The sequence below is a fragment of the Triturus cristatus genome, chromosome 12 (genome assembly GCF_964204655.1).
Source record: "Triturus cristatus chromosome 12, aTriCri1.1, whole genome shotgun sequence".
In the NCBI taxonomy this organism is placed as follows: domain Eukaryota; kingdom Metazoa; phylum Chordata; class Amphibia; order Caudata; family Salamandridae; genus Triturus; species Triturus cristatus.
Genome location: NC_140595.1, coordinates 645,908,766 through 645,926,956, shown reverse-complemented (window position 1 = coordinate 645,926,956; position 18,191 = coordinate 645,908,766). Strand labels below are relative to the sequence as shown.

The following is an 18,191-nucleotide window of genomic DNA, read 5'->3' as shown; positions in this document are numbered from 1 at the left end:
TTTAAGTGAAGTGTTAGCCCCTCCCTTCCATCCTGCCCAGGCAAGGCCATCAAATTGCAGATGTATGTAGATGGGTATTCAGACACACCTATCATTCCTGTGTTGTGGCTGTCTAGAGGGAATGCACAAACAGTAGCTGTCACCCAGCCCAGACTTGTATTGGATACAGACTGCAAATCACACAGAATTAAAAACACAGAAAAATGTCCACTTTCTAAAACTGGCATTTCTAAAATAGTAATGCCAAATCCAAATTTTCCAGTAAGTAGGATTTTTCATTGCCATTCTAGACATATGAAACATGAAAAAGCAACTTTTCTATGATCAGTAATTGAAGCATGAAGTGTATGTATTAAGGAAGTCCCAATGGTAACCTATAAGAGGAGTAGGCCTCACAGAAATTAAAAACAAAATAGGCTGTTAGTCATTACAAGGACATGCAAAACATAAAAATACATCCTACCTTTTACTTACATAGCACCCGGACCTTAGGGCCTCCTATGGCCTACCTTAGGGGTGATATATGTAATAAATGGGTAGTTTAGGGCTTGGCAAATAGTTTTAAATGCCAAGTCTAAGTGGCAGTAAACTACACACACTGGCACTGCAGAGACAGGTTTGAAAGGCTATTTATGTGGGTGGCACGGTTAGTGCTCCAGGCCGACTAAGCATTTGTGCTTGCAGTGGCATTTGAAGTACAGGCCCTGGGTGTATGGTATACCACTTTACAAGGGACTTACCAGTACATCAAATATGCCAAACGGGTGTAAACCAATTATACCATGATTAGAGGAGAGAGCAAATGCACTTTAACACTGGTCAGCAGTGGTAAAGTGACTATGAAAAACCTCTGACTGACCTATATTACTTTAATGAATAGCCTAAAGCTTATATCTGCCCCAACAAGAGCCACTTCTCTTTTTGCAAAATAATCATATAATAAAAACCAAATTTATTAAGAAAACATTTATTATTTTTAAATGTTTATCTTTTTAAAGTGAGAATTCATTCATAAGATTGCTAGAGTTGTAAATCACAAAAGAATACATCATGAAAATATTTCAACATAAGTTAGACTTAAATATACTCATAAGAGATCAAAAACAAATCAATTCATTTTAAAGATACCCACCCCCAAAATGCTATTACTAAACCAACATGCATACTCCATATCATACCATTCATTCATCCTAACAAACATAGAAATAAAAATAAGAGTACAATTGTAACTAAAGTGGGATCCTGCGGTGTACAGAAACAGTAACTTCTCATTTATTATGTAGAGATATCATATAATTTTTTAAACAATGTCTAAAATTCACTTCTTTATGGCATTGTTATGTGTGGTTACGAAGCGCCAGGATAGGATTGCCTGGCGTCCCTCGGATGCACTCCTTGTGGGTCCGTGAGGAGTCAAAAGGTTGTCTGGAGTGAATTTTGCAAGTTCTTTAAGAATGTATACTTCACAATGAGTTATTGAAAGTAGTGAAAATCTTTTTATTCACTGTAACGTTGAAGTAAGTATCATCCTTTGAAAGGAATAAACGATAGATCAATCAGTTGTTAAAGATGACATGGTAATCCCGATGCATTTCGAGTCTTAATGACTCTTCGTCAGGGGATGAATGTCCTAGGAATAAATGTAAAAATCAATATCAAGACACAAGACATAAACATTGCACAAATAGTGTGATAGGTGATGGAACTAGGTGATATGAGAGAAAAGTCACTGAATTTGGTGTGTAAGCCCAAGGAAAGCGTGTCAAGAGACAAAGTAAAGTGGAATGTTCGGTCAGTATCGTTAAACATAAAAGATCATGCCAAACCGGTGAATCGGAGGTAGAGGGCTGAGTGCACAAGGGTTGTTACGAGTACGTAGGAACACAGTGAGCACCGGAACAACGAAAAATACGGTCCAATGGAAATAAATAGAAAAACCCGTTAAGGAGAAACAAAGATAGCAAATACCAAGTGCAGGAATCCGAAAAAGTAGATGTGGGGAAGGTGCGGTATGCGGAAAAAGTAAAAATAGTGGTCGTGCTGGTAGGAAAAGTCGTAGACGTGTACACTGATGGGGACTTATGGAAAGTGAGACAAAAAGGTAGACAAGTTACCTTAGATCAAAACGGAAAGTCCGTAATGGTACAAAGTTCTATAAATAGCCGGGTCTATCGGGGTAAAAGGATAAAATTAGGGAAGATAAGGGCCAAAACGGAAAGCTTCAAAGACATTCCAAAACAGAGGATAAACAAAACGGGAGTGCCTCTTACTGAGTGTAAAGCGGTCTTCCGTTACACCATGAAGTGCAGAAAGTAACAACGGACCAAGGTTAGCCAGGTAAAAGTACGTGAAAGGAGTCAAACATGGAAATAGGACTAAAGGATAATGGAGAATAATAGCGCGCCATGTTTGAACAGGTAACTGTTCGAAGAGGGTAATAACAAAGCTAACAGAGTATAAGCGAGGTAAGGTGGAGGGGAACAAATAAAAGAAGTTAAAAGAAAAAAAACACACGGAAACTGAAACAGACTAGGAGGAATCAAAGAGTGTGTGTGTATGCGCGTGTATTGGAAAATCCAAAATTCACCGAAGAGTGTTAAAGATAAGAACAGGAGATGTACCAACTGTAAAGTGGAAACTATAAGAGTAACGGCAAAATATTTAATAAGCAATATGGTAGGGGAACATCATAGATAAATAAGGTACACAGTACAATGAAGAGATACATAGATCACAGGAAACAACTGTATTCCAGACGGTCATTAAGCCCGTTGGGGTGACAGGAATCGAGTCTTTAAATCCAAATAAGTTCTTTTTGTAGGAGTCTTTTGGTGTTGTCGGTGCCTTGTGGTATGTTCACGACTTCTAGTACCAGAAATCTTAGTTGACTGATGTTATGTCTCTCCTTGTTGAAGTGTATAGCGACAAGTGATTTCTCAGACTTGGTTCTGATGATGCTTTTGTGTTCAGTTAGTCTGACTTTAATTTTTCGCTCAGTCTTTCCAACATAAGGTAAGCCACAGGGACATTTAAGTAAGTAAATCAGATTTTTGGAGTCGCATGTAGCGGTCGTGTGTAATCGGATAGGTGTTCCTTTAGTAGGATGTAGAATCTGTGTGCCTTTAATGATATTGTTGCAATGACCGCAATTCAGGCAAGGGATTGTTCCTTTGTACGTACCAACAGTGGGTTTAGCTGGATGAGATAGCAGTTCTTTCAAATTTCTTGTGCGTTGATATGCAAAGAGTGGTTGGAAATTAAATATCCTGTTGAAATCGCTTTCATTCCGAATCACAGGCCAGTACTTCAAAATCACTCTTTTGATTTGTTGACATTTTGTGGAAAATTTAGATACAAATACCGGTCTGTTAGTTGTGTCAAATTTCATAGATTTGTTGAGTAATTGCGATCGTCCAACCGGTTTAGCTCTCTCAATGGCATCAGTGATGATTGTGTTGGGGTGTTTTCTTTCTTTGAATTTGGTGATAAGAAGTTCTTTGTTTTTTTCAAAAATTTCCGTGGTGGATGAGATGCGTTTAATCCTTAGGATTTGGGAGTACGGCAGGTGTCTTTTCAGGGAAATCTGATGGCAACTATTGAAATGAAGAGCGTTATTTCTATCAGTGTCTTTCTTGTATACATCGGTCATCAATTATTTTCCATGTCTCATGACCAATACGTCCAAGAATGGTACTTGATGGGAATTCATGTTGTGGGTGAATTGAATTCTATCGTCAATGGTGTTCAAGAATCTGAGAAAACGATACAAATCTGGAGTATCGCCATGCCATATCAGGAAAATATCATCAATGTATCTCCAAAATTGCAATATCTTGTCGCGCCACTTAGGATTAAATAGAATATGGTCGCGTTCTAGTTTGTGCATGTAGAGATTTGCGTAGCATGGAGCTGCACAATTGCCCATAGAAGTACCAGACAGTTGCTGAAAAAATTCGTTATTCCATCTGAAGTAGCTATGATGTAAGGCAAATTGAAGCAATTCCAAGATGAATACCTTAAGGTTGAGCTCAAGAGGTTGTTCAATAAGGAAAGATTCAATGGCTTCAATTCCATTTAGATGCGGAATAGATGTGTATAATGCACATACATCAATTGTGCATAAAATAATGGAATCTTCATCATTGAATTCAATGGAATTGATTTTGTTAAGAAAATCAGTGGTGTCACGAAGGTAAGTTGGCATGTTTTGAACGATGGGTTGTAGATGTTTGTCGATGTATTTACCCGTAGATTCATGTATGGTGTTGATACTAGATACGATTGGTCGAAATGGTGGGTTATGCAGGTGTTTGTGAACTTTAGGAAGCATATATAACGTTGGACTACCTAGGTTTTTGGGTAAAAGATACTTCTTGTCTTTATCAGTGATGGTACCCAAGGATCGCGCTTTGTCAACTATGGTGGTAAGGATTTTTAAAAATTCATCGGTGGGATCCTGGGGAAGTTTCATATACGTGGATTGGTCTAGTACGAGTTCGGAAACTTTCTGATAGTAAAAAGAAGTGTCCATTACCACAAGGGCGCCTCCTTTGTCAGCTTTACAAGAAGTGATGTCCTTGTTATTTGCAAGACTCGAGATGATTTGTCTGTCTTTGGTTGTCAAATTCGTGATTTTCTGGTTGGGCTTCTGATGTATCAATTTGAGTTCCTTTAGTACAATGGTTTCGAATGAATCCAAACTTTTATGGCTGATGGGTGCCATGAATGTACTTGGAAGTTTCAAACCAGAGGTGGTATCCTGGGAAACTGAAGGTTGTTGAGGGATGATATTGTTGAAGAAATGCTTCAAACAAAGGTTTCTCATAAATTTGAATACAGAAATTTCTGTGTCTAATTTGTTGGAGTGGTAAGTTGGTATGAAAGAAGTGCCTTTTTGTAGCAAGTTTGTTTGGGAATTTGAGAGTGTAGTGTGGGATATGTTGATAATCAACGTTGACTCCTTGTTGATTTCGCCACAGATTGCTCTTGTGTTCTTCCGTTTGCTCCTCCAGGTTCTACAGGAAGATCTTGGCCTGTCCCTAAAAAAGGTTGTCTAGTTTGGTAACTGGTTGTGGGAGTTTCTTGGGGACCCCTTTGTGGTTGACTGTCTTTATTGGTCGGGTGTAGATTCTTCCTGGACCTATCCGTCGATTCAGTAGATGTAGAGCTGTCTCCGTCAGAGGATCTGTTGGTAAAAGGACGTTGTTGTCTACGTTGTGCGTAGATTTCAGCCCAGTTATATACTTCTCCCAACTTGTAGTCGATGGTGTCCCGTTTGTATTTCCTGATTTTTCTCTCATTGATCTCTCTAGTATATTTGTCTAATTGAGAATTAACGTCAATAAGCATGCTCTCAAGTTCGTCGGAGGATAATCGGGAGTTCAAATCCCTCTTCAGTTGTAATATTTCTTTGTCCAAATCCTCAAGAATTTTTGCAAGTTCATCTACGATGAGCAGAATAAGGTCCAAAGAACATTTATTGAGGATAGCATACCATTTTTCAGTAAATTTAGGGTTATTTTTGCAGAGTGTTGATTTTAATGAAATTCTAAGCCCACATGGAATTCTCTGTGCTCTATGATATCTCAGTAGTGTACTGGCGTGTAGTCGTTGGTTTATTTCTCTTTTAGAAATGTAAAGTAATTGTTTTAACATGCTTTGAGTTGAAGCTGTGCTGGTTTCTGCAGAGTCAGTGTCTTGAATTAATGCGTAAATGCGGTTCGTTTCTTCGGCTGTAAAGCCGAAGGTTTCTGCGTGGTTCTCAGTAATGTTGGTAATTTCGTCGTACGACATGTTGAGTGGGGACGGTGCTCTCACTGTCGGGCAGTGTGTTAGGAAGTGAAGCCCACTAGTAGTCGGAGGGTTGAATTTAATAATGTTAGCAATTGTAGTATAGTTTTTGGTGCAACTGAGGTATGTCCCTCTGTCCGAAAGGGATTAAGACAAAATGGTTCCGAAGCGCCAGGATAGGATTGCCTGGCGTCCCACGGATGCACTCCTCGTGGGTCCGTGAGGAGTCAAAAGGTCGTCTGCAGTGAATTTTGCAAGTTCTTTAAGAATGTATACTTCACAACGTGTTATTGAAAGTAGTGAAAATCTTTGTATTCACTGTAACGTTGAAGTAAGTATCATCCTTTGAAAGGAATAAACGATAGATCACTCAGTTGTTAAAGATGACATGGTAATCCCGATGCATTTCGAGTCTTAATGACTCTTCGTCAGGGGATGAATGTCCTAGGAATAAATGTAAGAATCAATATCAAGACACAAGACATAAACATTGCACAAATAGTGTGATAGGTGATGGAACTAGGTGATATGAGAGAAAAGTCACTGAATTAGGTGTGTAAGCCCAAGGAAAGCGTGTCAAGAGACAAAGTAAAGTGGAATGTTCGGTCAGTATCGGCCATTTGTACAATATATGCTGTTTATCATCAGTCGTTCCTCAAAGTGAAGTATAAGCACTGGCCTCCGTGTAGGTCCGAACATGTGATTTAACCATTGCCAACTTCATAGTGGTGGCATACTCTCTGCAGCGTTCCCGGTACTATGATTGGATACTTGTTCTGTCAGATACCCCAGCTCCGTTTTTTTAACTATAATATAAGTACAATCTTAAACATTGGTCCTGAGGAAGGTGGGTAAAAGAAATGTTGTCCCGCCGAAACGTACGTCGACCATTGCCTTGTGGAAATCCGACCAGTGACACATAATGAAACGAGGCAGATGTGGTGTTCACACATAACAATGCCATCCAGAAGTGAATTTTAGACATTGTTAAAAAAAATATATGATATCTCTACATAATAAAAGAGAAAAGTTACTGTTTCTGTACACTGCAGGATCCCACTTTAGTTACAATTGTAATCTTATTTTTATTTCTGTGTTGTTTGTTAGGATGAATGAATGGTATGATATGGAGTATGCATGTTGGTTTAGTAATAGCATTTTGGGGGTGGGTATCTTTAACATGAATTGATTTGTTTTTGATCTCTTATGAGTATATTTAAGTCTAACTTATGTTGAAATCTTTTGATGATGTATTCTTTTGTGATTTACAATTCTAGCAATCTTATGAATGAATTCTCACTTTAAAAAGATAAAAATTGAAAAATAATAAATGTTTTCTTAATAAATTTGGTTTTTATTATATGATTATTTTGCGAAAAGAAAAGTGGCTCTTGTTGGGGGAGATATAAGCTTTAGGCTATTCATTAAAGTAATATAGGTCAGTCAGAGGTTTTTCATAGTTTCTTGGTTGTTTTTCTAACCCCCTCCTCTTGGACCTAGAATTAAAATCAGGGGGTACCTTTTTGTCACTATCAGCAGTGGTAAAGTGCCCACAGTCCTAAAACCAAATAAAAGAGGGTCAGAAAAAGAGTAGGAGGAAAGCAAAAAGTTTGGGGTGACCCTTCAGAAAGGGCCATTTTCTAACAGCACCCCTTTTATAGGGCCTCGGGGCAAGCAGGACTTGTTGGGTCCAAGAATAGGGGTTGAGGCCTTTTACTCCTGAAGCCCGACCTACTACGGTCCCTAATAACTGGGCCAAGTACCCATTCAGGACTTGACTTTCAGTGTACTGTAGGTCGAGAAATCCAAGCCTTCTTGGAGGAAGTACACACAGAGGAGTGACCACCGGATCACAAATCAAATTTTTTTGAATAGCAGCAGTATGTCCTGTTGATTACTTGCTTTTATGGAAAAAGAAGTATTTACATACAGACACATCATAAAATATAGCAAACATGAACAATATACACTGCCCCCTGAGTTCATGACTCTAGTGTTCAATACAAAAAACAATTGATGGACAGAATGCAGAACAATGTCATTCATTCACCCCAGTCCAGAGATCTGGGCCTAAATCCATCGTTTTTTTGCTCACCGTGCCATTCCAGTTTGGACCCAGCCATATGCAAATCAGTCTTGACCCTTCGCCCAATGGGAACAGTCCAGCCCGAACTGCCAGGCCAGGTCCTCCCTGGGCTGGAAACAAGCATCCTAGGACCGGTTTCGGGCTTTCAACTCTCATCAGTCAGGATAGCTTGACTCCAGTGGCATGGAGAGCATGGGACCAACGTCTGGGCATAACCGTCCCACTCGGGGTGACAAATGTAAAAAGATCAATTGATGGACAGAATGCAGAACAATATCATACATTCACCCCAGTCCAGAGATCTGGGTCCAAATCCATCGTTTTTTTGCTCACCATGCCATTCCGGTTTGGACCCAACCATATGCAAATCAGTCTTGTCCCTGTGCCCAATGGGAACAGTCCAGCCTGGACTGGAAACAAGCATCCTAGCACCGGTTTTGGGCTTTCAGCCCTAATCACCTAGTGTTCAATAGGCAGGTCCTGAGTCCCATTTCCCTATCACTAGTGGTAAGGGTTATTCCCCAATTCACTATAGGCGACATTCAGTTTAAGCCCAACTAGTAATCCATTTCCCATACGTTCCACTCCGACTCAAATTAAAGTTCAAAGTGTTCCAGCAGCAAAGTGCTATCTAGTGGTCAAGTTGCCCTGCGCCTTTTGGCCCTTCAATCAGTCTTACCTGCACCAGCAGGGACTGCATGACTTGAGTCTCCGAGAGTGTCTCTCTTTCGGGCATGAAGACTGCAGCAGCTACCTCTGGTGAGTAATGAAGGTACAGCTCTGCATGGGCAACAGCTGAGTGTCCTCAGTGCTCCTCCGATGTGGTGGTTAGTTTCCTTTGGTCCTTTCCATGATACGGTGGGGATTTCAATGCTCCTGGTTCCGATCCTCAGTCAGCACTTGGTCCCGCAAGAGTCAGCATGGCAGTCTCTCCTCACGATAATGGGCTTGACCAGGCCATGCTTCTTGCCTTTTTCAGTGACCCCACCAGGTATTTGGGGTCACTGTCCTTACTCTGCATATGGCTAGGCCTCGATAGGTAAGCAGTAACCTTCCTGGTGACACCACCTGCATTCTAGGCCGCTGTCTTCACGCCACACACAGATTTCAGCCCATTCTGCACGACAGTAACATTAGATGTGGCCCCACCTGGCACACGAGGTAGCTGACTTCATTCTGCACACGGGCTATGGCCTGATCAGCACAGCAGCAATCTTCACGGTGGCCCTACCTGGCATATGGGGTCATCAAGTTCGCTCTGCACACAGGCTAAGGGCTGATAGGCACAGCAGCCATCTTCACAGCATCACCACCTGGCATACAGGCTATGACCCGAATGGGACAGCTGCAATCTTTATGGGGGCCAACCTGGCATACTGAGTTTACGAGTTCACTTTGCCCACGGACGTCAACCCAATTGGTGCAACTGCCGTGTCCTCGCACCTCGCTACAGAGATACACCTGACAGGATCCCCCAGTGGACCTCTTTTCCTCCAGCACTCTCTTTTCCCTCATAGGGTACACTGGTCTTGGCAGGCAGGCAGGCACTGATCCTCTAGGCTCTTAGATGGACTTAGATTCCTGGGTAATGTTCCCTTACACATCTGGGAGATTGGCAGGGCTCATCCTCCAATCCTGGTCACAGGCAGAAGTCTGTTTGCACATCCTAACTCACTGCTTGATATTTGACACTTCTGGGGGCCTCGAGCTCACTTTGTAATAGTTCATTTCCAGACATCAAATGTGACTTAGGGTTGAGACTTTGTGGTTTGCGTTGGGGCTCTGCTTCCTTTGGAAGTGCCCTTTTCTCTACCATATCCTTCCTCCAGAAAGCAATCTTTCACAGCTGGAGCAACTCCAAATTTAACAGCCCAACAACACAGGCCATGGGAGTGACTAGAGGTTCAAATCTGGATGTTAGCCACAGTGTTATCTGAATTAAAAGGTTACTGCAGGGCTGCAGCCCTCTCTTTATGATTCTCTTATCAGCCCTATTTCCTTCCTGACATGTGCCCAAGCCCCTTTCCAGTGACCTCTCTCTGAATCTGAGAGCACCCTTTGATGTCTATTGAAGAGCCTGGCCGTACTTTCCTCATTGCGTTGTACCCAACTCACAAGAATGCAGCAATCCACAAATCTATCTGGGGGGATGGGGGTTCCTCTACCTCCTCATGCTCTTCAAGTCGGCCCTGAATCTCCCAAAATGGAACACAGAGCCTTCCATGTATTGCACAATTCACATGCACATATGCACCCAGCACATGCACACAACACACATGCTCTGCACTACATACTAACTTGATGTAAGCCAAGAGTGAATTAAGCACACAGCAATGGAACGTTACATGAGGGACCCTGTAGGCCTCACTCCTGGGAAGTATGTAAAAAGACCTGCTCACTTCTACTGATCACTACACAGCAGGCTGCCACCACCGCACTCATGCTGCTGAACTCCTGGCAAAGGCAGCAGCCTTTCTGAACTATGAGGGAGGCACTTTGAGGGCCGCTTCCAAACCAACATGACCGCAGTCCATAAGACACGCATGATCTGTGTTCATTCATAACACAAAATTAGCACCTGGAATCTAGACATCATTGCAGCTGGGACACTCAGGGCAGAGGCACACATCCGTCACCATTCGAGGGACGTTTCCACACCAACACCTACATTATCCCTTTGTCACTGTTCTTCCCCTTTCTCTCTTCCTCCTCCTTTCCCCCAATCTGTGTTTTTCTCTCTTTTGCTCTGAATCCAAGTCTCTTGTTGAAAAATAAGGACTGGTCCCCAAAAATGAGTGCTGATGGGAACCACCTGCAACCACCATCGCAAATTAAGCACTGCTTTCACTACCCTGAGAGTCAAGTGGAGGAAGGGGTGTACTTGACCTAGTTTGTAGAGTCACAGTAAGATGGACAGTATGATACTTGGAAACAAAAATTTATAAAATGGTAAGAACGGGCATAAGCAACTGTAGGACACAAAGGGCTTGGGACTTAAAAACAGTTGGCAATCTCAAACTACAGGTTTCTGACTTTCCATGGGTGAAAATGTACAATAGTTTGGGATTCACAAAACGTTTTCAATTCATGCATAGAAATCTGTGCTTGTCACAGCCTTTCAGGCATTATCATAAAAATGTTGTGTAAATTTCTCTCTCACATCCGAAAATATTCACTTATTGAATTGTATATTAATTAAATGTTGTTTTTCTTTCCATATGGAGAAAAATATGTGTTTTTGTGGGTGTTCCCTTCCCCGTCTGCACCCTGGGCGGTGATTTAGGCCCATATCTATGAAGCCTTTGCGTTGTCCTTGCATCACACAATACGACGCAAGGACAACACAAAGGCTCCAGTTATATATACAAAATCACACGCGTGGCTTTGTAAAGAAATGTAACGCAAGGCAACTGTTTGCGCGTTACGCTATATTTCAAATAGGAGAAATTCCATGAGTGGAGGATAGGCGTTCCCATGAATCCACCAATTGATTTTGGCACATTCTCAGATTTATTAATATTTGTATACATGGGAATGTGTCTAAATGCTACGTCTTCCCAAGTGAGGCATGATGAGGGGAACTGTCTTTATTTCGCGTTATTTCCTCTTTCCACGTGTGCTGCACTATGGTGCAAGAGTGCCTGCGTTGGAGCTAGGCAGCATAAAGTGTGCTAGGCAGCATAAAGTGCGCTAGGCAGCATAAAGTGAGCTAGGCAGCATAAAGTGAGCTAGGCAGCATAAAGTGCGCCAGCGCTAAGAGGCAGCAGAAATGCTCACAAGCTTCTAAGCTTGTGGGAGTTTACAAGAGTATGCACCACCGTTTAAGAGTGAAATTGACTCATTACAAAAGTCGTTCTACACTTGTAGAGAAAGGTATTTGACATGTAAGAACGACAATTAAGATACAAATTTACTTTGGGATGAGGCTCAATTTGTACATGAGCCATTTGTAAAGGGCGGTGTAAACAGAGTTACTGATGTTAATGGTAAAATGCCTCGTGCAGAGTTCTCGTTAACTTGCAAGAAAAGATTAAGGAGGCCTGTCAGGCATAGCCAAGCCTTATTATCTCTACACTACAACGTTTTGGGCTAAGATTGGAATTTGTCGGTGGTGTGAGTGTATGACAAAGATGACAATGAGATTTATAAGTTATCAATTGGCGTCCCAGTCAGATAGCTCAGGAGTTGAGAATCGGCATAATGCTAAAAGGTATGATCTGCAGGACAACACCTCCAACGCAGATCTGCAGGACAACACCTCCAACGCAGATCTGCAGGACAACACCTCCAACGCAGATCTGCAGGACAACACCTCCAACGCAGCCACATCAGCTTGGTAATTTGTGTTTTTTTATCTTTGATTTTCCATATCCCCCCACCCCACTGGAAGCCCTGCAGCAAGGGGCATATGCAGGTCTAACTATTTTTATCAAGCTCCGATCTAGTTGGGCAATATACAAGAACCAGAATGCTGGTGAAATGTTCTAAGCGGGTGAATATAGGCCTATCTGATAGCACACAAATGAATATCAGTGGTATGGTAGGAATTGAGACCCGTTGAAAGTAAATGAAATTTAATGTCGCAGTGCTTTCAAAGATTTTCTTCCAACATTAGCACAGCAGGGCAACCGCAATGCTACAATTAATGTTTTCAAGAAATCAAAAAACAGGGCTACATCTTGTTCGCAGGAAATTTTTGAATCACTATTTTGTATTTTTGACACCTACTCGAGCTCTGCATCTTCATATTTAGTCCCCAGATTGATTCCATTTCGGATGGGTGAACTCAGTATAGTGCTTGAGGCCAGGCTCCCCAATGACAGACAGAAGGGATGAGCTTAGAGATCAGGGCCCGTGAAGGGAGGGGCAGCCTTCTGCCATTTAGAGGAATAGGATTAACTTGCTTTATGACCTGCTCTTGTCCTGTGATAGACAGAGGAGACACCGATAAAGACAACTGCCCGTAAAGCAAGGCTCCAGCCCCGTCTTCTGTCAGTTAGAAGAGGCTGAAACTGGTATAAGTCACTGTCCCTTTATGGAGGTTCTCCCTTACATATTTTGTAAAGGGACCGTCCTGTCTTAGCTCTATTTAAAGTGCTCTGACACCTTTGGGTCACGCCAGAGTTACATTGAAGTCTTTAATAAATAAATAAATGGCAAAGTTGACGTGACTGTAGAATCTAAGGCAGTCTCATGCCTCATGGTTGGGTACCAATAGCTCATTGGTCCTGGTTCACTGCCCTGAAACACTAACTTCTGACACTGGAAAAGTTGAGGTCTCTAGGAGTTGCACAATCTCCCTAGATCCTCCACCCCATCATTTCAGCCTCACAATGTATTTATCAGGTGGGGAGGGTCTCTCCCCGCTGAACGCAGAGACAGCTTTGCTAGAGTGTCACCTCATTGACTAATGTTGAAACAAAAGCCTGCAAAGCATTCCTTGAATATACATGGCTTCAAATACAGTCCGCCATTCACATTAGTCCATTCAAATAGCCTCATGGGGTGCATGATACCACCGACAATCTCCTCCTTATATTCAACCACACTAGGAATTTGGAATTAATCATTCTCCATTATAAGCTTGCACACACATGTCCCAGCATCCACACTGTCGCAAAGTGCTATTGACTAAAAGGCCAAGACTGGAGTAAAATGCCTCTCGACTTAGCGCCCCTTGGTAGCACTGAAGGTGTGCTGCCGTCTTAGCATGTTTTCCCCAAGCAGACATTACTACTCGGCTCATAGCATGCTTTGGATCCTCATGATCTCCTTGGTGGAAGCAAATGCCGTACAATAGGGCAAACCAAAGCAGAGTTTATCGATCGATCAATCAATCATCAGCCTCAATTGCATTTATCCTGAAGGTCAGAAAGTAATTTGTGGGAACTGTGGGCAGCTTCACTAACACTTTGTGACAGATTTGTGTCACAAAAGTGAATTTATTGCTCTACCACTCTTGATAAAAATAACTTACAAAGAAAGGGGGGCTAGAATCATGGGGGTCCTAGTTCAATAGCCCATTTGTATGAGTAAGGTTAACTTACAAGCGCAAGTGGCTAGGTTTTTGAGTGCAAAAAATTCACAAAAGCTGAATTTTCATTTGTAAAAGGATTTACCCAAGAGTGTATTACTTCAGTATGGAATAACATTGCACATGGATAAATCTTCAACTCTGTGGGAAGTGTGCATTGTCCAGAGATGAACCCTTCATACTTTGGAGACATCCAAAAACTCTCAAGTTTACTGGCATTCACAAACTTCTCCATGACCAGTTCCACCCGGCAACTGCGATGTCCCTACGCCATGGACAGGAGTACATCCGTTTACATCTGGAAACATTGGAGAGGGTTTAGAGGAAAGAATTTCTAGGCAACGAAAAATATTGTTCCCAGGGAGATAATGATGCACGCGCAAATGTACACTATGTTCGGTTGCTCATGTGAAACGTCCCCTGCTTAAAACTAATTAGGGAACCTTTCCAGGTGTAGCCTTAAAACTTGTGACTTTGAGATTTACAGGAATACTCCTAGAGACCTTGGTGAATTCCTGAAATGTGTAAATCATGCAAAGTGGTAAACATGCAGGTGCAGTTTTATGAACTTCGTGGTGACACAGGAGAATGGACCCCTGTCCGTGGGGTGAGTGGGTGACTCCATGGCTGCCATAAAAGGGAGATTCAGCCTAATTTCACGTAAGCTTTTTCTGTGCAAGTCACTTCTAGGAAGGACTGTCTGCACCGCAGTAGTTCTAGATTTGCTGTTACACAAAAAAGCTTCCACTGATGACGTGAAAGGGATATAAAGGTGTTCATAAAAATTACCATAATTAAACGATAATCAAACGTTTGCAAAGCGCTTGTAATAGTGTTTCATACAATTTATGTGTTATTATAATTACCATATTGAAAATGATAGGTATTGTATCCACTTCAAGAAAACACTATATTTCAAGGCTATGGTTTGAAGATATCACGCATTTCTCACAAACGGGCGCATAACTGAGCCATCACATACGCGCTTTTATGGTAGTGTCTGTAAACAAATGCCTCACTATTCAAAACAAAAAATAATAACAATAATACATTTGTATAGCACTTTTGTTGCAAAACATTTTATATATTACATTTTTAATTAAATTATTAAATTACAACACTCACCTTTATAAACCAGCAATGGGAAGCAGAGTGCTACGGTGAGATATATCGGCGCATTACAAAATAAATACATAATAATTGAGTTCTTTCGTTCGATGACGACAAGTCAAACGCAAGCAAAGAAACTGAAACCTTGAAGTCGCTGCCATGGTGCGGTGCTGCGTTTAAAAGGACTATGTGTTATGTGAGCTGCTTCTGCCCAGGCGTGGCACAGGAACAGAGACGTGGGCTAGTGGGTCAACTGCCGGCTTTGGGTTGGTATTCGTGCTTTCACACTTCTCCCAAATTAATAATCATATATGACATATCCCATATTAATTGCCCCAGTGCAAGACCAACTGACATAAAACAAAAATATTTCCCCTGATTGGGCTTGTGAAGGACAAAGTTCAGGCCCTCTGGCACGGACATGCATTTTAAAGCGGACATTGTCACATTAGTTTGTAGGGTGCTATTTTTAAAAACACAAAACATGACCTTTCAACCCTCTGTAGTGATAATCTCAATGTGGCAACACGACTTTCACGCCACACACCTTTCCAAGCTGAAACCTTTACAAGTGCCCCCATGCCCAGAAAACTGTAGTGAGGTTTCTCATTTTTTAGCTGGTTCTTGCCTACCCGCCCGCCCCGGACGCCCAAGGTCCACTTCCCCAAACCGACTCTTCTTGCGCCCGGAGACCTTTAAACGTTCATGCGCCTCCTCGTAGAATTTCCATCATGTACCACTTCACATTGATGGCAATTTTCTAAAATTAGGGCTCATCTCTTTCAATAGGCTGTACCCTGCACTCAAACGGACTACCCACTCTCCACAGAACACCCACATTATTGTAACTAACCATCATTCTTATCCTGGATTCTACCGTGTTTAAATGCGCTGCGAAGTTGTGCACTAGCGCTATACTAAAACGATAGTAAAAAACACCTACCTGCGTTGGTTGGCAGCACCCGCAGGGTGTCAAACTCCAGCATGGTGTACGACGAGTCCAGGGTCTCGGAGTAGTCGGGCATGCCCATGTCCATCATGGCTTCACAAAGCTTCATTGTTGTCGACCAGCACCCGGGGAGCAGGCCAAGTCACCTCGGGGTCATTCACTGCCGAGGTCGCCTCTCGCGCCAGGCCGCGCCAAGGTGGAACGCCGGCCTCGAAACCCCACAGGTGTGACAGGGACCCGCGCGGATGGAAGGGCCCTGGCGTGTTCCCGTCTCCGTATCCCAGCATGCACCTCGACGCTCTGCTGTCTCATGCTATGGTTATATGGCCCAGATAAGGCCTTTGCTGAGCCCGCTGGGATTGCAACCCTGGCTCTACGCGGTGTTGTTTATTGCCAGCCCTGTGTACACAGTAGAAAACTATCCTCTGTGTCATGGCGAGACAATGTCGGCTGAGCCCTACTCACGTGGGAGGGTGGCGAGTCAGGTTCATGCTAATGTCGGGTGAGGGAGAGGGAAGCACAAGTTTCTGTTTAAAGAGTTATCTACACACGCTAAGCTGAAATCAATCGATTGGCCATCATCAGCAACTGCAGTTGTGTCATCATAAACCCACCAGCAGAGAGACTAGAGAACTCTAAAAAGGTTTTAAGGCATGGGCAAAGTGGGCTTTGGCCCAGGGCACCAGCCTTTCAGGGGGGCCCCCTGATAGAGCCATCTCAATTCTGAAGAGAGTCTTGCCCCAAGTACATTGAATCATTCCCAAACAGAATATTTAAAATACCGTTTTCCTTTAATTTATTTTTAATGTGGGTGATGTGTGAGAGTCTATTGCAGACATTTTGCAGAGAAATGTTGTGCTTGTGTTTCATGCAACATCCATAACAAAGTTGTTTTTAGATCGAAACAGGAACTCACATATGAGACATCGGAGGGTGTCACAGAGCGGATTTGCAGTAATATTAGGGAGCTGCTGCTGTGTTACAATTTGAAAAAAAACACATCACGGTCCCTGAATATTAGATGTAAACACATTTAGATGAGCGGGCCTGTGCACTGTCAGTGACTTGGCCACAGGGGGCATGAAAGAGCTGAAATTGGATCATAAATAAATAAAATACTTTTGACCCAGGGCCCCCCAAATCCTTAAGATGTCCCTGGAGACCAGGACTCCTTTGGTTCAGACAGACTGGCAAAAAGAAAGGGTCTCTTTCGGACAGCTCGGTTTGAATCTCCCCCGGTCTGTAAGGTTACTCCTCCAAGTAACTATTCCACACTCCACAAACTGGAGGATTTTTACTTACCATCCAAGTGTAATTTGTGAGCTGAGCAAGAAAAGTTGAAAGCAAGTCTCCACACCAAGGCAAACTGAACTGAGGGGAAAGAAAGAGCGTTAAGCACAGGCTGGTGCCTATACAAGGCACACAGGGGCAGAGTAGTGAGGTACCCAATAGCCAGATGTACACAGAACGGTCTTCTTGGTGTTTGAGAGAGAGGAGCCTTGTTTGGAGACTTTTCCAAGCATTCCACCCATCACCTTTGTGTTTTCCTTATGTGACACCATCAGAGCGACAGATATGTCCAGACGTGGTTCCGATGGTGGATTGGCACAGCGGGCAGTCAGGCATTGGCCGAAGTGCCAGTGTGTCAGTCCCCTCTGTGGGCCGGTTTTCTTTTCTTTCCCAGGCCACAGAGGGCACTGCACACACAGGGAGAGTAAATTAGTCTCGGTGGGGGGGCCGTGTGATGTGATCCTTGGGTGATGATCATCTGTGGCCTCTCCTTGACCCCCTGCCTTGGCAAGCTATCACCCTGATGGTGGGCTGTGGAGCGGGTGATTGTGTGTGAGAATGGGCCTCCCTGGGGGCCAGGTGTTGCACAGGCCATTAAGCCATTCTCACCTCGGCCCCCCTGGGGCCCACGCAGCCCAAAAACACTGTTCATATTTGAAACCTCGCCCACAGCCCTTCTCATTCAGGGCATGGTTGGTGGGGGAGGGTGGGTTAATGCTTGGGCCTTGCTGTGGGGGGCCAGGTGATGTAGTGACTTGGGCCATCGTCACCTCAGCCCCCTCCCCTATGGGCAGCCCAGCAGCTGTGTTTTATGCTTAATCCACTTCCCTACCAGGCCAGTGTCCTGAGGCAGTGAAGGGCTGGGGAGGGCTTGAGTAATTTAGTAATACAAGGGGGCCTGGCAGTTGTTTTGCTGCTCAGGTAATGGAGGG

The 18,191-nt window shown here is 43.1% G+C and overlaps 1 protein-coding gene across 3 annotated transcripts in view; it reads right to left on the bottom strand.

Moving 5' to 3' along the window:
• Positions 1–16,430, bottom strand: part of LOC146776471 (hepatocyte nuclear factor 4-beta-like) — a 474,084-nt gene extending 457,654 nt beyond the window's left edge. The window contains exon 1 of one of the 3 annotated variants that reach the window (XM_085637981.1): positions 15,964–16,430. In XM_085637981.1, coding sequence (XP_085494107.1) covers positions 15,964–16,078 — 115 coding nt within the window. In that variant the 5' untranslated portion in view covers positions 16,079–16,430. Of the gene's footprint in view, positions 1–15,035; positions 15,177–15,963 lie in introns of those variants that run through there. The other 2 variants (XM_085637983.1, XM_085637982.1) reach the window with 2 other exon arrangements.
• Positions 16,431–18,191: the final 1,761 nt, after the last annotated feature.